Source organism: Phyllopteryx taeniolatus, chromosome 7, assembly GCF_024500385.1.
Source record: "Phyllopteryx taeniolatus isolate TA_2022b chromosome 7, UOR_Ptae_1.2, whole genome shotgun sequence".
In the NCBI taxonomy this organism is placed as follows: Eukaryota; Metazoa; Chordata; class Actinopteri; order Syngnathiformes; family Syngnathidae; genus Phyllopteryx; species Phyllopteryx taeniolatus.
Window position 1 is genome coordinate 4426959 of NC_084508.1, and position 25955 is coordinate 4452913.

General features: G+C 45.5%; 3 protein-coding genes across 6 annotated transcripts; all 3 read right to left on the minus strand.

Annotated features, from left to right (window-relative positions):
* Positions 1-660: 660 nt before the first annotated feature.
* On the minus strand, positions 661-11293 carry lonp1 (lon peptidase 1, mitochondrial). Of its 2 annotated transcripts, XM_061779259.1 has the most exons (22): positions 11168-11293; positions 10701-11055; positions 10007-10095; positions 9802-9921; positions 8410-8587; positions 8224-8337; positions 7127-7188; positions 6657-6786; positions 6325-6408; positions 6172-6240; positions 5235-5386; positions 5009-5147; positions 4620-4798; positions 4462-4549; positions 3451-3573; positions 3262-3378; positions 2989-3129; positions 2159-2324; positions 1941-2024; positions 1422-1549; positions 1180-1344; positions 661-1075 (listed from the first exon to the last, which is right to left on the minus strand). In XM_061779259.1, exons 2-22 carry the CDS (start codon positions 11028-11030, stop codon positions 926-928), a joined length of 2808 nt encoding a protein of 935 aa, XP_061635243.1. In that variant the 5' UTR covers positions 11031-11055; positions 11168-11293; the 3' UTR covers positions 661-925. The 2 variants fall into 2 exon arrangements, with proteins under 2 accessions (XP_061635243.1, XP_061635242.1); XM_061779258.1 differs by having other exon boundaries at positions 10701-11274.
* A 63-nt stretch (positions 11294-11356) lies between these two features.
* rsph4a (radial spoke head component 4A) lies at positions 11357-18393 on the minus strand. Of its 3 annotated transcripts, none has more exons than XM_061779261.1 (7): positions 17705-18393; positions 16651-16828; positions 15501-15788; positions 13852-14301; positions 12979-13120; positions 12794-12911; positions 11357-12404 (listed from the first exon to the last, which is right to left on the minus strand). In XM_061779261.1, exons 1-7 carry the CDS (start codon positions 17791-17793, stop codon positions 12170-12172), a joined length of 1500 nt encoding a protein of 499 aa, XP_061635245.1. In that variant the 5' UTR covers positions 17794-18393; the 3' UTR covers positions 11357-12169. The 3 variants fall into 3 exon arrangements, with proteins under 3 accessions (XP_061635245.1, XP_061635244.1, XP_061635246.1); XM_061779260.1 differs by having other exon boundaries at positions 16603-16828; XM_061779262.1 differs by having other exon boundaries at positions 12263-12404; positions 15467-15788; positions 16603-16828.
* Positions 18394-18526: 133 nt separating this feature from the next.
* dohh (deoxyhypusine hydroxylase/monooxygenase) lies at positions 18527-24714 on the minus strand. Its single transcript, XM_061779264.1, has 6 exons — positions 24574-24714; positions 23884-23995; positions 23374-23541; positions 23166-23242; positions 20534-20783; positions 18527-19325 (listed from the first exon to the last, which is right to left on the minus strand). The coding sequence occupies exons 2-6, from the start codon at positions 23987-23989 to the stop codon at positions 19015-19017; spliced, it is 912 nt and encodes a 303-aa protein (XP_061635248.1). The 5' UTR covers positions 23990-23995; positions 24574-24714; the 3' UTR covers positions 18527-19014.
* Between the last annotated feature and the right edge of the window lie 1241 nt (positions 24715-25955).

Here is a 25955-nt window from a genome sequence, read left to right on the forward strand (position 1 = left end):
AGAGAAGTCAAATATGCCGACAGCGCCCCCCGAGGAGACGATGGTGGACGGCGGAACTGCGAGCAAACGTTCGCGTTGCAGTGGTTCGCCAAGTAGCGCCTCGAAAAAATATATCACGACCAACATTCAAATACAAGAGCAAGCGTTCATCAAAAAAGAGGCAGAAGTTGTATTCCGTCAAGGTTTATTTAATATTAATGTAAGCCGCGCTAACATTATGCACACTTTGAGCATTTAATGCAGTGATGATATTGCGCACCACTAGGAGGAGCCCGCGGATCACTAAAGGTTCTCTAGCACACACAGATTTCGTCATACTTCTAATACACTAATCGATGTGTATCCCGCCTAGAGGTTAAGAATAGAAAAGGCCATAAAAAACTGCTGACATTCTAGAGAATATGATTATAACAAATTCAATTGGAGTATTTAATGACACTTTTCTTTTTTCCCTTTTGCTTTGTTTACATTGGAGAATGATAGGATTACCTAACATCCATCCATCCATTTTCTGCACCGCTTCTCCTCACGCGAGTCGCGGGCGCGCCGGAGCCCATCCCAGCAATCTTCGAGCGAGAGGCGGGCTACACCCTGAACCGGTCGCCAGCCATTTCCATATGAATTAAAAAACGATTGAATCCCAGTCACAGAAAGAGTTAATTTGGTTTTCGTCATCAATGTTATATTTATTCAAGCATACATTGACAATAATATAAAATAAAAATAATAATTCTAATCATCTATCAAAGAGTTTGTCCGCAGCCGAGGGTCACGTGAGGCGCGGCTGACCGGTTTGCCGCCTGGCGGCATCGCTTCCTGTGTTCGTCACAGCTCCTCATTGGTCGGTTGTCTGTGCGGCGGCCGTGACGGCGTCCACCCGAACTGGAGCACGCGGACTTTAAAACACTCCGCCCACAAGAGGCTCTTAGGACTTAGGGAAGACCACAGGGTAAATTTGACTGTAGTGCTCCACAAAGTGCACCTCCAGGCCCTCCGTGATGTAGTCCGGCAGGTCCGAGAAGTCCTTCCTGTTCTCCGCCGGCAGGATGATGCACGTCACTCTGGCGCGTCGGGCCTGGCGCGAAACAAAACAACAGACACGTCAAAAGGCAAACAGATGACCGAGCATCCCGGCAGGACTGCTTGAAAAACTACAAACGATGTCAGCGTGTGACTGACCGCGATGGTTTTCTCCTTGATTCCTCCCACGGGAAGTATTTTCCCGGTCAGGGACACCTCGCCGGTCATGGCGACGTCGGGACGCACGGGCCGACCGGTCGCCAGGGACAACAGGGCCGTAACGATGGTGCAGCCGGCACTCGGGCCGTCCTTGGGGGTGGCCCCCTGAGGGAATGAAATGAGAGATGAAACCATTGCAGTGTGGAGCACTGATGGAATCATCAGCTTTTTCCTTCTGTCACCTCAGGAACGTGAAGGTGCAGGTGAGAGTTGACCAGGAAGTCGTTTTCAGGTTCTTGCTGCATTAGGAACGCTCTGGCGAAGGTTGAAGCGATTTTGGCGCTTTCCTTCATGACGTCGCCCAGCTGACCTAAGAGAAGGTGAGGGGCAAGTATGAATAGATCGTTATCGTTGTACAGACGCATGAATGCCGCTGGGACGGAGCGAGAGCATCGGCCCGTCGTGTCAAAGTGAGCAGAATAAAAAGACAACTCAAGAACCACGTCAGGACCGGAGTCAGTCAAGAACAATCATCAGGAAGCGACTTAAAGATCAACTCAAGAACCAAGTCACCGACCATGTCAAGAACCACGTCTCGTCAACGGGTGAAAAATCAAACAAGGTACAAAAACAAACAAGGAACAAGTCACCACCCATGACAACAAGCACCACGTCAAGAACAGCTCAACAGTTGAAGAATGCTGTGCAGAAGCCCGAGCTGCTAAGCGTTGTTGGCGTCCATTTGTGTGCGGCGTCCTGACCCGTTAGCTCCAGAGAACCTTCTCCTTTGCCGTCTTTCACGGAAGGACGACGCACGGACGTCTCGATGAACAGAGTGGAGCCTCCTGCACACACAACAACACCGTTAGTGTATGTGTGTGCATATGCATGTGCGTTCGTGTTTTGAGTTTTTTTCTGTGTGTGTGTGTGTGTGCATACTGTATGTGTTTGCGCATGTGTGCGCTTTTCAGAGACTGACCCATGGCGGTCCAGGCCAGCCCCATGACGACTCCCGGCGGCGTGACGTCATACATCCTGTCCACGGTGAAAACCGGTTTCCCGACGTACTCCTGCAGGTTGTCTGGAGTCACGCTGACCTCTTCCAGCTGTCCACTGACGATGGAGAACGCAACCTTGCGGAAAACCTGACGGACCGACAGACCGCATCGGACGTCACAGAAAACACGAGGTCCTCCAAGGTGCCCCCCTCTCAGTACGGCAACAAGGACGCTTTTGCTTTGTTAGTGAGCGACACTACAGAAGTATAAAACTAATCATGGAACTCTGCGGACAACAACCGTGTCAAGAGCAGGTCAAAAACCGCATCGAAAACCCATCAACGACAGTCAGGATGGTGGACACACGACAAGTCAAGATTTCGTGCAACGCTGTGGAGGAGCAAGAAATAGCCAGTTCCATTCTAACCAGGAACTATCGTAATTTCTTGTATATAATGCGCTTCCACCCCCATCAAAAAAAAAAAGTCCATCGTGCATATAATACATAGATAAAGCAAAAAGTTATGTATGAGTAGATGTTTTAGAAAAGACAATTTAGTTTTAAAATCATGTGCATTTCAAATGTTGCATTCTATTTAGGTTTCTGTTAAAAGTGACATGGTTCCAGACTTGGGTCTTGGCCCGGTTCTTGACTTGTTTCTTTTGTGCTTGTACACATGCTTCTTGGCTTAGTTCCTGCCACAATTCCTGGCTTGGTTCTTTATATGCAGAGGCACATTTTTATTAACTTCTGCGAAAATAATGTCATAAAGATAGTACTAGTTGAGATGACTCGTCGAGGGCCGCTTACCTTTTCCACTTGTTTCTGCAGGTTCCTGACGCCGGACTCTCTGCAGTACTGCCGGATCAGTAGACCGAGAGCTTCAGACGAGATGGACGCCTTCTCCTCGCTCAGGCCGCACAGCGAGCGCAACTGTGGGACCAGGTAGCGCTGCATCGCACCGGGAAGAAAGGGAAAAATCAATACCGTGATCGTCATCGGGGTTTTTTTGCGGGCCCAAATTGAGGCACAGGTGGTATCATTCTGATCAACATCTTCACAAACTACAAACCATTAAGTTACCTGGGCGATGGCCAGTTTCTCCTGAGCTACGTATCCAGACACATTGATCATCTCCATGCGGTCTCGGAGAGGTTCCGGGATGGTGTCGGTCACGTTGGCCGTGCAGATGAAGAGAACCTTCAGCATTTCAACACAGTCGGCGCGAGATGACGACACGTTTCACATAGATGCCGCACGACGCATTCGCACCTTGGAAAGATCCACGGGAACATCTAGGTAGTGGTCCAGGAAGTTTGCGTTCTGCTCGGGGTCCAGAAGCTCCAGCAGAGCCGAGGACGGGTCGCCCTGATACCCGCGGCCCATTTTGTCCACCTGGTAACGACACATTACGCAAACGTCATTTTGTCTCCGTGGCAATGGTAGCGTGTCGTGGGAATCACACGTCACACCGAGACAAGCTCTTCAAGCGGTTGCAGTCCGCTTGCAAGTGAACTCTGGCGTGGTTCGGTTCACCTGCGCTCAAGTGTGACCGCTACACACACACACACACACACACACACACACACACACACACACACACACACACCAAAGAGGGGCACCGTTTGTAGGTGATGTCATTTCAAGTGCAGGAACCTTACATGGCATGGTTCCTGACTCGTTTTTGCCTTGGTTCCTGGCAGGCTCTTAACTTGTTACTGACTTGGTTCTTGACTCTTTCTTGGCATGGATTCCGACTTGGTTCGTGATTTGGTTCTTGTCAGGTTCTCAAATGGTTCTCGGCATGATTATTGACTTGGTTCCTGCCAGGCATGATTATTGGCATGGTTCCCAAATTGGTTTCTGACTTGGTTCTTGCGAGGTCCTCAATTGGTTCTTGGCAGGCTTATTCATAAGCACAGTTCTCGTCAGTTTGGTTGGGTTCACTTCCAAGTGAACTCTGATGCAATTACTGTCATTTCCGCTCAAGTGTGAACGCTACACGGACCAAAGACGGACCGGCATTGTAATGACCAGATTTTGGCCCCAGGAACAATACAACGGAACGAGGAACTATCGGGTTGCCACTGTGTGTTTGAGGTGCAGGAACTGGTCTAAATTTAGTTCTGGAGTAACTTATCAGGGCCAAAAGAAGAGGCCCAGGAACCTCTTGGGGGAGGTCTGAACATTTGACTGGAACCTTTTAGATCTAAGAAGTACCAAGAACTCAAAGGTTTCTGGAACTTTAGGTGAAAACGTGTCTTCAGACACTTCAGTGCTGACCTCATCTATCAGAACCAGAGGGTTCTCTGTTTTGGTTTTCTTGAGGCACTGGATGATCTTCCCCGGCATCGCACCAACATACGTCCTCCTGAGTACACACACACACACACACACACATTAGCGAAAGCAGTGCACGTGACCGCAAATATGGTTCCCACCTGTGTCCTTTGATTTCGGCAACATCCGTCATGCCGCCCACACTGAACCTGAAGTACTCGCGGTTGAGGGCGCGGGCGATGGAGCGGGCGATGGAGGTCTTGCCCACCCCCGGGGGGCCGTAGAAGCACAGGATCTTGCCCTGCGTGGACCCTCGCAGCTGGCTGACTGCTATAAACTCCTGCACATGTACACGACCATATCAAGGACCAAGTTAAGAGCCAAGTCAAGAACTGTCAGGAACAAGTCATAAACCTGGTCAAGTATCAGTCAAAACACATCAAGAAACAGGAAACAACAATAGTAAAACAATTTTGAAACATCAAGAACCGGTTCAACAACACACACTCACTCACTCGTACAAGTGTTCCCTGTGTGTGTGCGCACTGACCAATATGCGCTTCTTCACATCATCCATCCCATAATGATCTTCCTCCAGAACCTCCTTGGCTCTGTCCAAGGCCAGGTTCTCCTCACTGTTGGTGCCCCAGGGCATGCTGGTTAACCAGTCCAGGTAATTGCGGGTCACACTGAAGACACACACACACACACACACACACACACACACACATTGGCGATCCGGCGTCATCTGGAGACTGACGTTAAAGTCGACCCACTTGAACTCCGAGGAGTGGTTGTCGAGCAGCGCCATCTTGGTGAGCTCCTCGTTGATGACGTCCATGATGTGCTGAGGGACCGTCCTGTCCTTCAAGCGCTCACGGAACTTCTCCTCGATGGCCTCCTTGTCTTCCTTCTCCAGACCCAACTCCTGCACGCGGACACAAACAGACACGCGCGCATAAAATACTTGCCTCGTGCCCCGCCTTAACCCCTGACATCTAGATTTGGGCCTGTTTTACTGCCACTTCTCCTCTCTCCTCGACAATGATCGAAGCGAGGCTGTCTGGCCCTTTCGACCAGGGGATGTCGTTAATCTTTGAGACCTCTGGGCCTGTGAAGACTTTTGAGACTTGTTTGTGATCAAGGGCTATACGAGTTGACTTGACTTTGTAGCGACTTTTTACAATCATCCGTGTTTTCCATTCTCTCAGTCGGCAGATCTTCTTCTCTCCGCAACTTTTTGTTTTTCTACATGACCTTCTGCTCAGTCTGACTGCACTGTCATTGGCTGGCTTTGTTGATGCGACACTGATTGGACAAAACGCCGCCAATCATTATAACAGCAACACTGATTGGTGATAATGTCACTTCTTTATTTTCAGCGCACAACATCTGATAAGGAAATGATGTGTTTTGTTTTTAATTTTATTTACGACAAAAATTCAGATTATTAGGATAAAATGCCTCAAACTGCATATAAAGTTCAATTACAAGTTTGAGCGGAAAAAGTAGAAAGGATCAGTGGTGACTTGGCTTTTTAAGATTTGTATCATTTGCTACCCATTTTCTGACGCTGCTGTCCTGTTGCAGTTGCTATGCTAACAGAGCAAAATTGAAAACCGAGTATGGAAAAGGCAAACATCCTGAACGAGCTGAACAGTTTGTCATTGGACAAAGTAGGAATTCTGGCAATGTGAAAGGAGACTCTCTCACCTTCTTGATAATCTTGAGTTGCTCCTGTAACAGGTACTTCCTGTGAGTCTGCTTGATTTTCTCCTCCACCTGCAAACCACAAACGCGGAGGCCGTTCGCGTTTGAGGCGAGCGGGCGACGCCTCGAAGAAAAAGACGGGTTTTGAGCGCTCACCTCTCGGCCCAGACGCTGCTGCAACTTGCTGAGCTCAAACTCCTTCTTGAGCAGAGAAAGAGCTTTGTACAGACGCTTGGGGATCTGCACACGAACAAAAGAACAACACTTAGCATCTAATGTAATACTGCACAGAAGAGAAACGGTAAACGTCCTGTGTTCCATTCCAGTCCTGTAGGCGGAGACTGTTACGCACTATTCATTCAATGCTAAGACTTGATGGATGCGTGTGGAATTGATTATTACAGACTTTTGACTTGACTCGCCGTTTGCTGGCTAAAGACGCACAAAACATGACATCAGGACCGCGGGAAGTGGGCGGCGGCTCTCACGTTGGTTTCCTCCAGGACGTCCTGCAGCTCGTGTGACTCGGCCCCCGTTAGCGCGGCGCCCATGTCGCTCAGGTAGATGGGGTTGTCCACCACACGCTGGCCCGCCTGCATCATCTGCAGAACAGACTCCCTGACGCACGCGCACGCGCACATTAAGTCCGGCACCGCGCCACCATACACAATCGCTCAAGTGCACGCGACCACATGCAGTGCACAAACAAACGCATGCACACAGACCACACAAAAACAAGAACAGACAACCACATACACACAGCCACAAACACAAACCACACAAAATACGCATGCACACAAACAAGAACAGACAACCACATACACACACTCACAAAGCCACAAAACACAAACCACACAAAACCATCCGCACTAATACACATGCACACAAAAAGCCATATAAACTCACACACAAACACACTCTCACAAACACACACACTAAACACAAACAAAGATCGGACCTGTAGAGGGGGTTAAGTGCGATGATGTCACGGATGGTCTTGACGATCTCGGCCGTCAGCGCCTGCAGCGGAAACAAAACAAAAACAAAAAAAGACCTCAGTCGCTTGGCCTCAACTGAAAAACAAACTCAATTGATGCTTTTGGCTAGTTTTAGTTGGGACATCCCCATCACATTTTTCTGTACCCGAGTCTGTAAATCAATACATTTAAAAAAATAACATAAAAACTAAAAAACAAAAACAAATTAAAAAAAACTATAATTATTTGGCATTTAGCAAATCCAAATAATTTTGGCAATCCTATTTGATCTTGTCAGATTTCATGTCAGACAGTCGGGGGGGGGGGGGATGACTGCATCTGCTGTTCCTGCTGTGCACGCATTGGCCTCTTGGGGGCGGTGTGGTGAAATGCATGCACGGAGCTACACGTTTGCAGCAAGCTAAAAAAGAATAGAACAACAACGTCACAATGAAACATTCATTGAACTCGGTTTTCACAGATTAGGAAGAATATATGCCCGTGGAGTTCGTGTATAAACAGTCATTATTTGAAGGTAAATCCCCTCTTGATCTAATGCTAATTCTAGCTAGCCTGTCAATGGGTTTTCCATTGACTGTTAGCATTAAGCTGGCAATTTGTAAAACCATCACGTGTCTTGTATTTAAATATACAACGTGTGTAATCCTTTCTGTTGCGTGTTTAGTTTAACAGTAAACTAACCTGGGGTGTCATGAAAAAGTTTAAGGCACGCTCAAGGAGGGCAGTAATGTCTTTGTGTGTTTGTTTGTGTCACGCACACACAAAAACACACAGTCTGTTTAATATAAAACGAAGCTATTACTGTTCCGTTTGACAAGATCTTTGCACTTTTGGATTATTTTGTCACATTTGAAATGTCAGAAAATGAATAAAACCAATCTTTTTCACCCGAACTCCATCAGCTGAAAATCATGTGATCGATTTTTATTTTAATTGGATTGTTTTTATTTGATTTGATTGATTTGTGCTTTTTAATCAACTGACAAGTACAGAGAAAAACAAATTCCCGGTAGGTCACATGATCAGCAGACACGTGCGCGAGCATGCGCGCGTCTACCTTGACTTCCTCCGTGACGGTGAAGTGCTCGTGGAGGACGTTGTCCACTTCCACCATGAGGACGCCGGAGGAGGGCAGAGGCCGGAGTTCTGGCGTCAGGTCTGCTTCCGCAATCTGACCACCAACAGGAAATTCACAAATCACGACGTCCACTAGGGCGAAAAAGCCGCGCGCACGCCGACTTACTTTGTGGTCCAGCTGCTCGGCCGGCTCGCCCGCCGGTTCCGTCCGACTGCGCTTGGCCTTGCGCCCGGACGCAGCTATGGCTCGGGGCTCCGACTCGGGCGACCACGCGGGTTCCGCCGCCGCCGCCGCCGCGTCCTCCTCCTCGGCCTCCACCTCCAGACGCCTCGTGATGCGGACCCTGTGAAGCAGCATGTGGCTCGTTACCCAAGTAACTGCAAGCAATTGTGTTTGTCAACAATTGTAGGTTTGTTAACCACGGTACCTTTTTACACAATTGTATGTTTGTGAAAATAGTCCGCTTGTGTATAAACTTGAAAAAAAGTTTCTAAACCACTGTTTATAAACTATTGTGTTGTACAAACAATTGCCAACAGTGGTATGTTTATGACCAATTGTGTGTTTGTAAACAATTAGATTTATGTAAATTGCCTTTTTGTAAACATTGTTTGTAAACGCCCCTCCTGGCAGCCGTCACCTTAGCGTGGTGGAGGGGTTTGTGTGTCCCAATGATCCTAGGAGCTAAGTTGTCTGAGGCTTCACGCCCCTGGTAGGGTCACCCATGGCAAACAAGTCCTAGGTGAGGGACCAGACAAAGCACGGCTCAAAGACCCCTTATGATGACGACAAACGATGGTCTCGGTTTTCCGGAAGGTGTGTTCCAACTACAGGGGGATCCACACTCCTCAGCCTCCCTGGTAAGGTCAATTCAGGGGTGCTGGAGAGGAAGTCGAATCTCAGATTCAGGAGGAGCAGTGTGGTTTTCGTCCTGGCCGTGGAACTGTGGACCAGCTCTACACCCTCGGCAGGGTCCTCGAGGGTGCGCGTTTTTTTACAAAAACAATCAAGTTGATCAGTTTGAACATGAAATATCTTGTCTTTGTTGTGTATTCAATTAAGTATAGGTGGAACATGATTTGCAAATCATTGTATTCCAACGTCCCAACTTCATTGGAATTGGGGTTGTGCATGTGTAAACAATTGTATGTTTATGACTGTGTTTTTAAACAATTAGCGGTGAAAATTGCCTTTTGGAAGCAATATGTTTGTAATCAGTTATACGTTTATGAACGATTGTAAGTTTGTAAACAATTAATATATTTGTGAAAAATTGAATGTTCATGAACGATATGTTTGTAAACATTGGCAAAAACATTGTCTCTTCCTGAGCAATGGAACGTGTTGAACAATTGTACGTTTGTTTTCCCCCCAGTTGTACATTGGTAAACAATTGTTTGTATGTTTGTAAATAATTCTATGTTTGCGATCACGATGTGGCTGAGTATTTTTAGCAAAACGGTGACAGCGGCTGCCGTGCAAGTCAGTCGACCTTGTGGCATACTGCATTCCATTTCCGCACATCAGTTCTGTGCAAGCACTCCTCGTTCTCCTCACCTGCGGTGGCCCATGACGATCATCCTCAGCTTGTCGCCGAGGTCCTGCATCTCGTGGATCTGCACGAAGGTCCCCGTGCCGTAGACGGCGTCCAGGGACTCCACCACGTCCGACTCGTTGCTGCGACACACGCAGACGCACAGACACGGACGGGTCAGAAGCGGTGCCGAGGACGGCGGGAGTGCCGGCACGATGCGGGACGTACTTGTCGTCTCTCTTGAGGAAGACTCCGGCGTAGGGCTGCGCCAGGCGGACCTTCCTCCTTAGCAGCTCCATCAGGTTTTTGTTTTTCACCTGCCGCAAACACATCACGTGTCACTAGGGACGGACAATTTATCTATTTTCTTAATTGAGTTTATTTTTCAAGACAATGTTGGCACCAAGACACCACAAGTTGGCGGCAAAACACTATCTTTGTCTCAATGAACCTCCTCAACTCAATCCAACATAGCATCGAGATGTGACCATGGGATGGTGGCCAAGCACTACTTTTGTCTAAATGAAACTCCTCAACTCACTTCAACACAATTTCTTGCCCCCTGGATGCCACACGGTGGCAGCAAATAACTACTTTTGTCCAAATGAAACTCCTCAACTCAACACAGTTTCTTGGCACAAAGATGCCGCAAGGTGGTGCCTAATCACTACTTCTGACATTTGTGTTTGGTGGCTGGCCATCAGACTTGCCTCGTATAAAATATGCGCATGAGCTCAATAAGTCTAAAAGTTAATTTTCCCTTTCCTCTTTCCAATGTGAATAAAAGCAGTGGCATCAAGCGTCATTCAGAAGTGGTGCCTGACCGTTTTTCCATGCTGTCATTGACATCCGGTTAGCAAGCAACCAAACATTGCATCGCGTGGTCCTTGAAACATGCCATAATCGCCCTCGTCGTCCTCACCTCTATGATCTTGATGAACCGGGGGAACACGGGGTTCCTGCTCACGGCGATCAGTGGCACATTGGGGAACACCTCCGGCACCATCATGGGGGTCAGAGCCGTCATCTGAGCTCCAGCGTACGCCGCTCCTCCGTCCTCACCTACGCCGCCGCCGCCGGACTCCTCTCCTCCCGAGCCGTCGCCGCCGCCGCCGCTCTCCGCGCCGTCCTCCCCGGAGAAGCCGGCGCCGCTCGCCCGGTTCCCGAAGGCTCTGGGGCGGCATGACGACGATGTGAGGAGTCCGGAATGGACGCCGGTCACCCGCATCCAGCGACCAGGTCCTGCCGTCATGTCGGACGCGTGAAGCGAGCCGCTGCTGTTGTACAGACGAACCGAGCGGAACCCGCCCGGGTCCGGTGTGTCAGCCCGGTGTAGGCCGGACCTCAAGCACCCGGCCGGCTTGAGTTTGACAACGTGGGCGGGCTTACTGTGGAGAAGTGCCGCTGCTCGCATCATCTTCATGTACACCGCCATGTTTCTCTGGAGCTTTCCATGAGCCGCCGACTTCCGTCCAAGGCTGATGACGTCAGCGTTCTCATTTGCACACGAATTAAACGTCGTATGGTTTCTCCCGTTGAGCAGGAATTAATGCGTTTTGGGTGTACTGTTAAGTTTATAATCCTAGCTGTGGTAAAATAACATCAACCTTTCAATTATGTTTTACGTCGTTATTGATATATATATTTTAATCATTATTTGTGTTGTGTGGTGTTACACAAACAGGCTGTGATGTTTCCAGTTGACTTGTTTTGTAACACCACCTGTTATAAAACTCCTATTTTTCATTAATGATATTACATACATTTGTTTGTGTTTGTGTAGAATAGTATATATTTCTTCTTCATTGCTCGTGTAAAATGGTAACCGGACTACACTCATAGAGAACTTGAACTTCCCCATTCCAGTGGCCAAAGCGCCTTTGCAGATGCTCACACATTCATTCACCAGCCAAACAGGTTGTCAATTACATTTTTAATGTTTTAGGCGCTGTCTGTTGTTTTTAATGCTCCCTGTAATAACATTTTGCATGAATGACATTTTTTGTTCATATATTTATTACATTGGTATGTTTTTTTGATTTGTGTTGTGTGGCATTATCAGGCTGGATTAATTTGGCAATAATGTTGAAGCTGGTGTACTTTTTCTAACTCGGCTTTATGATAAAATGTGACATTTTACATGAATATTTCACTTTGTATTGCAATTATAATATGATATATATTATTAGTGCCCTGCGATTGGCTGGCGACCAGTTCAGTTTACATCCATCCATCCATCCATTTTTTGTTGTTTTTTTTTTAGACAGAAACGATGACACACAAACATTTGTGCTGTATACCAATTATAAACTAATGATCTTCTCATCTTTGTTGTAGTAAAATTTGTCCTACATTTGCGTCCAGTATACGTGGCCGTTTAGTGTGACGGCTTCAGTCGTCCTCCTCGTCCTGCTCCTCGTCCGAATCTCCCTCCTCGGCCTCCTCGGCCGCCTGCTTCTCGTCCAGCGCGTCCTGCAGGGCCTGCTCCTCCTCCACGGTGGGGTCCACGTCCTCGGTGATCTCGGGGGCGCTGGGGTACTCGTTCTGGGGCGGCGGCGGGAGGAGCGGGCTGTAGCCGTCGCCCGGGTACTTCAGTCCCCAGCCCACGTAGATGTTCTCAAACTTCCTGCATGAGCACATGGGGGGGGGGCCAAAGGCTCGGTGCGCGACATTGGATCACACTATTGAGTCCTTCTCAGTTTTTATCATTTTTTTGTACTGTTGTGTAAAATTTTGCAAATATTTATTTATCGCATGTTAATAAAATGTTGAATGACTCTCTTGCTTCTTCAGTTTTCAGTACAGATAGATGCTTTTTAAAAACAATGTCAAGAAATCGTCATAGTAATCAGGATCGGCCGATACGAAAAAATGTATCGTGGTCCTTTTTTATGGCGTTATCGCGATATTTTTGCTCAAGCTTATCATCCCGTCAGAATCCGATAGCGGCCCATGCCTGCTTACTGGCACCTCAGGTAGCAGGGCGGCTCGGTCGCAGGAAGGCGTTGAACTTACTTTGCGTAAGCGTACGCGCACGCCCCCGGCCAGCAGTTGGAGCGCATCACGGCGATGGCGTGCTGCGAGGTGAGCGTGGACGACAGGCTGGAGCTCCACGGAACCGTCTCGAAGATTTCTACCGAGATGGCCGGGACGTCAGGAAGCGTTGGCGTCACGCGGCGTCAAGAGGGAAGGCGGCCCACCTGCGTCCTGGGAGAGCGGCGTGAGCAGCGGGGGTCCCACTTCGGGCTCGGGCTCGTCGGGTTCCTCTTCGATCTCCTCGGCCTCTTCCTCGTTGGACTCGTCCTCCGTCTTCACGGCCAAATTCACCCAGGTGCAGCGGCCCTGAAGCACACGGTAAAAGCGCTTATGACTGAAGGACAAAGCGACCCGAAATATTTCACGGAAGGATTGCGTGTTCATACTTGTATGAACGGACTGTTCATACATTCAAACTGAAGGATCCCAAATAGCAACACTGAAGGAGTCCAAAGGGTTACAATTGATGGCGTTCACGATCACATTTCAAACACTCAAGCAGATTCAAACTGAAGACCAAATGCTTAAAACTGAAGGACGCCATGTTCACACATTGAAAATGAAGGCCAAATGTTTAAAAGTGGATGCGGCCATATTTCTACATTAAGACGGAAGCTGCTCAAACATTTACAACTGAAGGATCCTGTATTCTCAAATTGAAACGGAAGGAATTAAGAAATGTTTACCGCTCAAAGAGTCCAACGTTTACAAGTGAAGGAGCCCGTGTCCGTACATTCAAACTGAAGGAGCCCAAATATTTACAACTGATAAGACAGACTCCAAACGTTTGCAACTGAAGGGTTACAGATTTTCCTACATTACAACTGAAGTCTGAAGTTTACAATTGAATGACACCATGGTGGTAAATCACCTAAAATCAAAAGAGAGGATCCTGTGTTTCTACATTGAAACGAAAGGAGTTCAAACACTTACGACTCAAAGACTAACCATTTACAACTGAAGGCTTCCACATTTTCCCACATTACAACTGAAGCCGGAGGTGTGCACGCGAAGAACTCCGTGATGCTAAGTGCTACCTGATGCAGGATGTGCTGCGTGTGATGCACCCAAGAGGACAAGGAGTCCACCAGCTCTCCGACGGGGACGCCCTCGAACTCGGGGTTCTCCTCGATGCCGTCCTCGGAGGAGCCTTCCTCCTCGGCGCCTTCCTCCTCGATGGCCTGGTAGAAGCCCTGCGGGCTGATCTGCGTGCCGGCCGAGATGCGCGCGATCTGCGCCCGAAGGTAGTTGGCCTCGTTGCCCGGGAAGGGCGGGTAGCTGACGATGGGGGCGTCCAGCCGGCCCGTGAAGAACTTGCGGATCTGGCGGGCCACGGTGATCTGGGCCGGGGTCACCGACGGGAGCTTGGACCACGGCAGGCCCGGCTCGTTGCACACGAAGTACACAAACTTGTTGGCTCCGGTTCCTTTGGCCTCCTTGGGAACCACGGGGGGAGCTTTGTACGTGGACTGGGGGAGTGGGTCCATCTGACGCAATGAAAATAACATTATCATCATTGTACATTTGCATTAACATCTAGACAAAGTTTAGGAAGGTCATTCATATACCTGCTAAACAAAATGGGTCGTAAGATAGACCCTTGAGGGACCCCTGATGTGCAACATCAAATGAACACAAAGGAGACTTCAACATCCCATGACTAGTTTGAGATGAACTTTTCATTGCTTTCCACACAGCCGGCTCCATTTTTTTAATCCGGCCCAATTAAGCATTCCCCCCCCCCCCCCCCCCCCCCCAAAAAAATGGGTTACTTCAAATGTATGTATTAATTTGTTTTATTTATCAGATTTAATAAATGGTTACTTTAAATGTAGTTCTTCATTTTTTAAATTTAGCTCATTTTAAAAATTAATTTAAAAAATTTATTATAGAGGAAGGTGAATATGAATCTTTTTTTTTTTAATTGACGGTTACTAATATTTACTGTCATTTCTCTATGATTAGGACTTCTATATACAGGTGTATATATAGTTACATACTGTTTTGAATTTCATTTTTCCATACCATTTGGTGTGTTGTTTTGATGTGATAAGTACGGAAAAGCGCAACATGTATAACCTGTTCATGCTTCCAAATAAATCAATAAAAAAGTGCTTATGATATCAATTATTAAATATCTTCATTTGCATTTGAATAGTTTATTTTCTTCTTTTATTGTCAATAATAAAATACAATCAAAATGGTCAAATAAACATGTTCACCTAGATATTTAACATTTTTGTAGTTCTTTTATGAATTGGTGAATTAATTGTACTTATATTAATTCTAAAAAATAAAACATTTGAATTATTTCATGATTAAAATAAACATTCACATACAGTACTTTACATGTATTCGTTTGAAGTAATATATCTTATGTAGAAACTGGTTCATTCCTTGTAAACAATGACATTATTATTATCTTAACGTGTTTATAATTGTTTATTTTTAGGATTGTATTCATCCTATTAGGATTACAATTAGGATATTATTAGGACACTACAAGTGTTATGACGTCCCGTTATGACATCACACTACGTCACGTTGAGATATCACGTTAGGACATCACGCCACAATGCCACGTTATGACATCGCACTGCAATGTTAAGAGTATGACGTCACGCTATGATGTCACGCCACAATGTCACATACAACGTGAAAGCGCCCAACGCCGGCGGCGGTCGACCTCGCTCTCGGCCTTCTCCTTGGCGTCGACCTCTCGGGCCTCGTCGTCGGCCGCCTCCTCCGCGGCGTCGTCGTCCTCCTCCTCGCCCTCGGTGAACTCGGCCTCGGCGATGATGTAGCTCCACTCCGTGCCCAGGATCTTGCCCCACAGGCGGCACCGCTGCATGGTGTAGGACGAAACCAGCTGCTTGAGGGCCAGGAAGACCCGCTGCATCTCCTCGCGGCCCAGGCCCACGCCCGCCTGCTCCAGGAAGTACGCGATCTCGCTCACGTTGGGCAGAGCAGATTCCTGGCACCCAAACAGTTTGTCAAAAGTCAGAAAATCGAGATTCAGTCCCTTTCACGCGTATGGAAAGCCGTTTGAGCATTTAGTCCACATCCTTTAAAGGTCCACATACTAGTAGCAAAAAGTCAGACAACTACATGTTACTGGTGAGGCAAGACTGTTCTACTAGTGCGAGAGGTGTCATCATAAAATTGTACTAGTCAAAGGGTGACTTTGGAATTTTCCCCCAAAAATATTTGATCAAAGTAAAGTCCGCAACTCACTTCAACATAGTACCATCGGTATGGTCAAAGCACATTTTTTTTTTGTCAAATTGAAACTCCTCAACTCACTGCAGCATAGCTCCTTGGCAACAGGATGTCACAAGATGGCACCAAAGTAATAATATTATTGTTTTGGCCATAGCACAAAAACCGTGATTAGAATTTTATTTTATTTTTTTTCAGCAATTAAATGACACAATTGATTGGAGACTCTAAATTGCCCGTAGGTGTGATTGTGAGTGCGAATGGTTGTTTGTTTCGTGTGCCCTGCGATTGGCTGGCGACCGGTTCAGGGTGTACCCCGCCTCCTGCCCGAAGATAGCTGGGATAGGCTCCAGCACCCCCGCGACCCGCGCGAGGATTAGCGGTCAAGGAAATGGATGGATGAATTAAAAGACACTTGTTTCCCCCCAAATATGCGCGGGTTCACTGTGTTCTGCCACGGCGAGATCAGAACACTCCCTTGGCGGCCCTGTTGTGTCGAAAGCAATTGGGCTCCACGTGAGAAAACGGACAAATAAAGGTCAACTGTAACGTTCACGTGCGCCTCACACCAGCTCGAATTCGTGCTCGGGGGCGTCCTCGGGCCTGACGAAGAGAACCTTCTGCTGCTCGGCCAGCTCCTCGGCGGCCGTGGTCTGCTGGAGGTCCTGCAGGGTGCTCTGCGTGTCCTCGTACAGACGCAGCTTCACGTCGTGACTCAGGTCCTCCATCACGTCCACCACGTCGTGGGGACGCTCCTCGATCACGCGCATCAGCAGCCGGGAAAGGTGGTCGTACCTGCCAAAGGGCGTGGAAGTCACGGCGCCGGACTCCACCGCTAACATTGGCTGCTGCGCACACCGTCTATCCTAAGCTAAGGTAGCGTTGGATGGTATGCTTGCGGTTTTAGCCAACGTGAAAATTGTTTCCTGTACTGTAGCAATTTGCAATTTGTCTTTATTAAGAGTGCTTTATGGTTTTAGCATCATAATAGTACTTCTTTTTGCACCTGTACAGCAGGAGAAAAACCTGCCTACCCTTCAGGATCAATAAAATAGAAATTTGAAATGCGAGTCTGTCTGACTCCTGTTCCTGGGGCACTGGGCTGGCAGCCCCTAATTTGCCATCTACATTTGTTTACTAGAGCCCCACGGGATCTGCCTGGCAACAAGTCGGAGGGGGGGGGGGAACACAGCAGCGTCGTATAGAGCATTTTAAGATACATTTTACTACTAAAGTTTATTGAAGACGTCAACTTGCATAGTGAATTATGAATATTTTTATTGTATGTTTGGTTAGTTAAAAATATTGGTTGTGGAAGTAAAACAAATGACGTCAGGCGGGTTGACGTTTTACTTCGACGACAAATGATCTACGGTGGCCGAGAAGTTGAGCAACCTGAAAACGCGAAAACATATAAATAGTCTAACGAAGCTCTTTTGTGCCACTCGTAACAACACAGTGAGTAAGCAATAGCTTCTTTATGTGTATTTAGTGAACCTTGTCATCGTACTTTTTAACCACATTTGTCACGTTCCCCTACTCGATCTGTCTCGGCCACCGTAGCGTAATAGGTTTAGCGCTCCCGCCTCTTCCACGCCCTTTATTGCCATTAAAAAGAAGGTCAAGTAGACGAGCTGTCGATGAAGTTGAGCCAAATTGAGTATTACTCACAGGTTTAAGTTGCTCTTGCTGCTGCTCTTCATGAGGAAAGCTTTGAAGGAAGCAGCCACCTGCAGGCTGACCTGCTGAGTTCCGTCCATCTTCTCGGCTTCCTTCCTTCGCCTTCAAAATGGACACGCTTCACACAACTTTCCTCTTCCGTACAAGTTAAGATGCTCCCGCTGCTCGCTAACAGAACACAGAAGACGACAAACACGCACGAACAAGTTTTTAGCGGCGGCGAGTCAAAGCAAACCAGTACGTCGCTCGTGACAACGTTGACGGCAGCCGCGGTGGTCGCCATGGAAACACTAACACAGCCAGCGGTTGCTAGGCAGTGACGAGAAGACTACAACTCCCAGCTAGTTCCCAGATCCCATTCTTGTTTTATTCCCGAACTACAAACACCTGCAAAAAAATCTACAATAGTGAAGACATGACATACTAGTTGACACAAGTCAAGACTCAGAGAAGAAGCAACGCAAAAAAAGTCAAGAAGCTAGTCTAGAACCGGTCAGGAACCATTACAGAACCAGGTTTAAAAAAAAAAAAAAAACGAAGAATCCAGCAGAACAAAAACCTTATGAACCAAGTCAAGCACCAGTCAAAAAACAAGAACAAAGTTAATAACTTAGACAACAACCAAGTACCAATCTGGTACAGTCAAGAACCAGTCTAGAAACAAATCAAGATCAAAGTAAAAATCACTGAGATCAAATCAAAATACAAGTCAAGAACCAATTTTAAAAAGTCAAGAACCAAGTGAAATACCAGTCTTGAACCAAGTCATAAGCATTAAAAAAAAAAAAACGGAAAACAAAGTCATTAACCAAGTCAAGAAACAATCTACAGCCATTTCAAGAACAATCATAAACCACGTCAAAAACCATTTCAAGCACAAAGATAAGAACTGAGTCGAGAATCGGTCTTGAACCAAAAGTCATAAACCAGTCAAAAGCCAAACAAAGAAAAACAAAACAAACAAAAAACAAGTCAAGAACTAGTCTATAGAACCAAGTCAGTCATGAACCAAAATAAAAAAAATAAGTTATAAACCAAGTCAAGAGCCAAGCTACAACAAAGGTAACAACCAGTGAAAAAAAACAGGTCAAGTACCAAGTCTAGAACCATATGAAAACAAGATAAAAACTAAGAACCATGTCATCAACCAGTCATAACTTAAGTCAAGCACCAATCAAGAACCACTCAAAACTCAAGACGTGCCATTTGAAATAAATCATACATTGTGTTTGTAAGTTTATACAATAAAAGTTTAATTTATACACACACGCACATTCAAACACACATACACACTCCCATTTTTATCCCTGCAGTCTGGCGAGCGCGTCGGCGTACTGGAACTGCTGGTTGTTTTCGTAGTCCAGCATGTCCAAGGCCACCTCGCAGCTCTCCTTAACCACGCGCTCGCCATCACCGCGGAAACGCTGCAGCACGGCCAGGCACTCGTCCCGGCCGATGGAGCCCAGAGCCTCGGCCGCCTCGTGCCGCACCATGGCGCTCTCGCCGCCGCGCTCCAGTACGGCGCGAAGGGCCGGGACCGCCGCCGGGTGCTGCATCTGACCCAGGACGTAGCCGATCTCGTGACGGAACAGAGCGCTCGAACACTGAAAGCCTGAAAAAAAAAAAAAAAAAACACCGTCATCACGTGATCGTTACACCTCAGCCAAGTCAAACCCCGGTCTAGAATCGAGTCAAGTACCAGTCAACAACATTTAAGAAAGAAGTCAAGAGCCAAGTCAAGTAGCAGTCAAGAACCAAATCACAAACCTGTTGAGAAATGTCATAAAAAACACACAAGGACCAGTCTAGAGCCAAGTCAAAACCAGTCTAGAACCAAGTAACAAACCGGTCAAGGCCCAAACTAGAAGAACAACAAAGTTAGAAATTACTTTAGAATCGAGTATAGAGCTAGTCAAAATAATTTAGGAAAAAAGTCTAGGAGCTAGTCAAGAACCAATCAAGAACAAAGTTACAAAGCAGTTTAGAATCAAGTAGGAAACAAGCTTGGAAACAAGTAAAGAAAACAACGTAGCAATGAGTAACGCACCATGTGTAAAATGAAGTTTGGTACCAAGTCACAAACCAGGCTTGAAAGCAGTCGAGAACCATTTCAAGAAATGGTCTTGATAAATTCAAGACCCAGTCCAGAACCAAGTCAAGAAACAGGTCAAGAACCATTCTGGCACCCAGTCTCACACCAATTTTAAATCCAGTCAAACCAGTCTTGAATCCAGTCACAAAGTAGTCAAGGACCAAGTCAAGAAACAGTCTCAAAAACTAAAATAGCAGTCTAGAACCAGTTCAGAATCAAGTAAAAAAAAAAAAAAACTAGTCTAAAACCAAGCCACAAACCAGTTAAAAAAAAAAAAAAAACTCAAGAACCAGTTATGAAACAATCTAGAACCAAGTTTCAAACCAGTCTAAAATGAATGAACAAAATTCAAGTCAAGTCAATCAAGAACAAAGTCATGAACCAACCAAGTCATGTCTAGCACAAAGTCACAAACCAGACAAGTACAAATTGACAAGATTAAAATCAAGTCACAAACCCATCTACAAGCAGATAAAGAACCAATTTCAGAACCATTCTGGAACCAAGTCTGAAACCATTCTTGAATCCAGTGAAGAACCAGTGTGGCACCAAGTCATGAAACAGTCAAAAAAAAATAAGTCAAAAACAAAAGTCATGAAAAAGTCTAGCACAAAGTCAGAAACTAGTCAAGAACTAAATCAGGAAGCAGTCAGGGACAAAGTCAAGAACCCAGTCACTATGACATCATTGGTGATGACATCATTGCGGTAATGCTGGCGGCATCTCACCGTCCCCCAAGGCGAGGGCGGCCTCGCGGCCGCCAAGGTTCCTTAGTGCAAACATGGCACCGTAGCGTTCGAACAGCGGCAGGGTCTCGTCCAGCAGGAGGGCGCGCAGCTCAGCCGCGCTCCCGCGGGCGGTGGGGGGTGCCGGGTCCACAGAGTTGTACGGGTTCCGATCGGCGTCCCGCGGCTGTCGGTCGCGTCCCTTCTGAAGCCACTCCAGACGACGCACGGCCAGCTGGCACGTTTCGGCCACCTGCGAGCAGGACATCACTTAGGCCACGTGGGACGGTTGCGGATGGAGTCGGGCTCCCCGCAAATAGCCGCATCCTGTCTCTTTTTGGCTAGGGCTCCTTGAGACCTTTTTCTGCGTCTACCATAATGTCTCATGTATAATGTAAATCCCCCCCCCCAAAAAAAATTGTCAAAAGTCAATAGTGCGCATTATACATAGGTATAGGGGCAAATGGAAAAAACGTTCACATTTTATAAATGTATGCCGCCATCTAGTGGTTATGAAAAAGCTGTACACTTTCATTCCAATATGCCACTGCCACCTAGTGGTTATAAAAAAGGTGTAGCCTACACTTTCATTGCAAGATGACAGGGGTACGTATGACTGCATATATGTACAGTGGTGCTCATAAGTTTACATACGCTGGCAGAATTTGTGAAATTTTTATTTATTTATTTTTTAAATATGACTGATGACTGAACAACAACTATCATTAATTTCTTTATGGTTATGTTTTGTTCATTGATGATGCTTTTCTGAAATGCTTGACCATTTAATTTGAATCCAAATACAATTTAATTAAATGAGTTTCCTCTGGCCCTTCATGTTTGCTTTAAATAATTGTACCCACCTTACAAATTCTGCCTGGGTAAACATGTTTTCTCATTTACTAAATAAAAGTAAGGCTGTGAATTTCAAAATAAGAGCAAGTAAATAAAAAAAGTATTACGCGTTCAAATGAAGTGCTTAACTTCAGAATAATTATTTGGAAAAAAAACCTAACAAAATACAGATAATACTTAATGTTTTGATCATATGGGACAAAGCAAAGCAAAATCATGCATTGTAAAAATGCATTATACATGGGTAGAAGGGTTTTCCAGAATTTTGTGGTCAACTTTAGGGGTGCGTATTATACAGGGATGCGAATTATACACGAGAAATTACTCTTAATTTACTCTTGTTGGGCATTTCTACCAAAATTCATGTTTCTACGGCAAATTGGCTTCGGGGGCTGAATTTGAAAAAAATAAATAATCACCCAATGTACATTTTCCATATAACTGCAACGATCGGTGAGCTTTTAAGCAAGTCAACACTTTTGGCTGTTTTTGTGTGGCAAGTCACATTTACTCAAGAAAAGTTTTATTTCTTGAGAAAAATAAGCCCTCTTCATCTGTGGAAAGTGTTTTTTTTTTTTTTTTTTTAAAGAAATTATTTTTTTTTTCTTCCATTTTTTAAGTATTATTTTCGTCAATGTATTTATTAAACTTTACGCCGATCTGATTGGTATCGGTATCGGCTGATAATTAGAACTTTATGCTGATCGGCTTTCACGTCATAATTCGCCGAGCCGATCAAAGATGTCATCGATCGGCTACGCACAAGACATTTAACTCAGGGTCTTCATCGCGGCCAATAAAGTCGGTGAAAAAACACGTCGTCTGTGTGGGACTATTTTGCGGTGTCTCAGACAAACAACACGTACGTTACTTGCAGTCTGTGCACAACTGAAGTACGTCGTGGGGATGTCATCTCAATGCTGCAACACAAATTTGATCGAGCACCTGAAGAATGTACACAAGGAGGAGCGTGCCGCGTTCAAGCAACGCAGCGTGGCGGGGAGAAAAAAAACAAAACCAAAAAAAAAAAATAAATAAAAAAAATAAGTCTAACGGACAAACTCTGGACAACACCTGTCCATATAGCTGGGACAGTGAGAAAGTTTGAGCATGTCATTAACAGTATTTATTAAAGTAATTTAATTACAGTAAGTTAACGCCCATTATTTCTGTCATGTTGTAATGTTGATCTGACCTAGTGGCCAATCCTTGAACGCCCCCTAGAGGTCGTTGGTGTTTTAACTTTTGTCTAAAACGCTCGAGAATAATTTGAGCTGGGACGACCCCCGCAACCCTTGTGAGGATAAGCTGTGCAGAAAATGGATGGGTGGATGGATACAGTACACAAGTATATACAATAAAAGAAAAGAAAAGAAAAATAAAATAAAGTCATGGAAATAGACACATTGCTCCATCTTGTGATCGGATCGGTGAGCGTTTTTTTTTTTTTTTGTTCATTCTGAGCAAAGTCACATCCTCAGTTATAAGAGGGTGTGCACACTTGTGCAAACACATTGTCTCAGGTTTTTATTTATTTTTTATTTTTAACTTCCCCTCTCGAACAGATTGAGTTTCTTTCAACTGAGGTGTACAGTTTAAGTCACACTAAAGTTGTAAAAAGTTTTTAAATGATTTTTCTTGGTCTGTTTTTTTTTTTTTTTTAACATCACAAAGTGATGTAAAAAATATCTTATTTTACATCTTTTATGTTATTTTTATGGTTTTATTTTACATTATTTTACATCTACACAGGTGTGTCGACTTTTTATATCCAGTGTACCTCAACGACGGGGTCCTGGCTGAAGGCCTTGAGCAGATCCAGAACCGAAGGATCCCCGATGGCTCCCAGGGCTTCGCCTGCACTCACGCACAAATTAATTACATCGATTGCCGAGAAAATTTACTGTCAACTTTCCAGAACTTCAGCCCAAACTTTCCGGAAATTTACCAGAAATGTACAGAAGCCCGACAAGACGATTGACACTCACCGGCTTCATGCCGTACCATGGGCTCCTGTCGGGTGTCCTGGAGTACGCCGCTGAGGACGGGTATGGCGCACGGGTCCTGCATCTGACCCAAACAGTAGGCCAACTCGTGCTTGAGCAGCGAAGAGTCGTCGCCGAACGCTTTGCTGATCCACTCCACGGCCTCGGCGCCTCAAACGCAAAACTAAGGCATCATGCTCAAAAATTCATACAAAATTTCAACGCGTCAATCAAAAACTCAAATTCAGCACCTGAAGTTTGTTTCACTTTGCAATATAACATTTGGTAGACACGTCTATCATGAGCAGACCCACCCAAAAAAAAAAAAGTCTCCGGAAGGCATTTTAGTTTGAAGCAGACATTCTTGGCTAATTTTTCCGTATTTGGAAGTCCTTCAAAGACAAACTCACCCGAGATTTTTGGGTGAACATTTAAACCACAAACACTACACGGATAAGGGATATTTCTTTCTGGATTTGTTCTGTTTTTGTGCCCAAATATTTTGCAACTTACCTCCCAGGTTCTTGAGAGTGAACAGAGCTCGGAACCTCCGCGTCAGGTCCTGGCGGGGGTCCACCAGAACAGAACCCACCGCAGCCAGCTGCTCCACACTGCTCATACCGCTCTTTTGCACACACGCACACACACACACACACACAAAAGCGTGCATATTACATACACACTACACATTTTAAACACACGCAGAAGTTACACAAAAACACACATGATCAGAGTATCACAAACACCCGTTACATGCACACATTACACACAAACACACTTAAACTACTTTAACATTTGTATGGCAACAGACATTTCACACAATTAAATTAATTTGACATTTGTATAGCAACAGACATTTCACACACAACTCACACACGGGCGCACAAACACACGTTAATATTGCACAGGTATTTTCACACACACAAATATAAACACACACACTCAGTTCTTCGTCACATACTGTCATATTTGAACATTGTCCACGTTAACAAAGTGTTTTAATCTGTGCTGTTTGTTGCAGTTTAAGCCGTAAAACCTCTTCGTAATGACTAAAGTACACGTGCGAGTGGAAGCTAAGCTAGCTAGCCACGTCTCCAGCAGGCAGGCTGACGTTACGTCACCAGCTAGCTGCAGCTAACAGCTAGCTTCTTAAAGTAAACACTTTGAACGCATTACATGGGGACAAAAAAAAAAAAAACTCACCCGATGATGAAATGAAGTAAAGACAAATCGAGCACAAAGCAGGTTAATAACAGCGCATAACGTTTTGGTTCGTTAGTTTCAGGCTGTCAAGCATCCGCAAAATCCGTAAACGTCATACGTGACATCACATGAAGGCGGGGCCCAAGGTGGGCGGGTCTATCTAAAGGTCAATAGCTTCACCGAAATTAGTACTTTATTATTGTATTTTAAATAATTGTTTTTTTACATAAAGCAAGCAAAAAAAAACTATAATCATAAAATGTTTAAATGTTTTGTAAGTTTGTTGTGGATAAATCATTTTGTACATTTAAGTCTATCTTGTTTATCATTGTGAAAATGTGAAGAAATGTAAAAAGGAGAATCTTTTTTTACTGTGAGAAATTATTTGTTTCTCCAGTGATACATTTGTTGCGCTTTGCAACAAATGTATCACTGGAGATATTACTACAATTATTACTACACCATAATTTAACATTCCCACATGCAATATTAAACCGCACTTTACTGCTTCTTTGTATTTTTGCTAATCAACATTACACTGTAATGAAAATAAAGCTTTACTTAATCAAATCTACAATGATTTGCAAATCATGCTCAACTTATATTTAATTGAATACACAACAAAGACAAGATCTTTCATGTTCAAACTGATCAACTTGATTGTTTTGAGCAAATAATCATGAACTTGGAATTTGATGGCTGCAACACGTTCCAAAAAAGACTGAGAAAGTTGAGGAATGCTCATCAAACACGTGTTTGGAACATCCCACTGGTGAACAGGCTCATTGGGAACAGGTGGGTGCCGTGATTGATTCCCTGAATTGCTCAGTCATTCACAAGCAAAGATGGGGCGAGGTGAACAAGTGCCTGAGAAAATAGTCCAACAGTTTAAGGACAATGTTCCTCAACGTACAATTGCAAGGAATTGAGGGATTTCGTCATCTACGGTCCATAATATCATCAAAAGGTTCAGAGAATCTGGAGAAATCAAATCATGTAAGCGGCAAGGCCGAAAACCAACATTGAATGCCCGTGACCTTCGATCCCTCAGGCGGCCCTGCATCAAAAACCGACATCAATGTGTAAAGGATATCACCGCGTGGGCTCAGGAACACTTCAGAAAACCAATGTCAGTAAATACAGCGCTACATCCGTAAGTGAGAATTGAAACTCTACTATGCAAAGCAAAAGCCATTTATCAACAACACCCAGAAACGCCGCCGGCTTCTCTGGGCCCGAGCTCATCTAAGATGGACCGACGCAAAGTGGAAAAGTATTCTGTGGTCCGACGAGTCCACATTTCAAATTTTTTGGGGAAATTGTGGACGTCGTGTCCTATGAGCCAAAGAGGAAAAGAACCCTCCGGACTGTTATGGATGCAA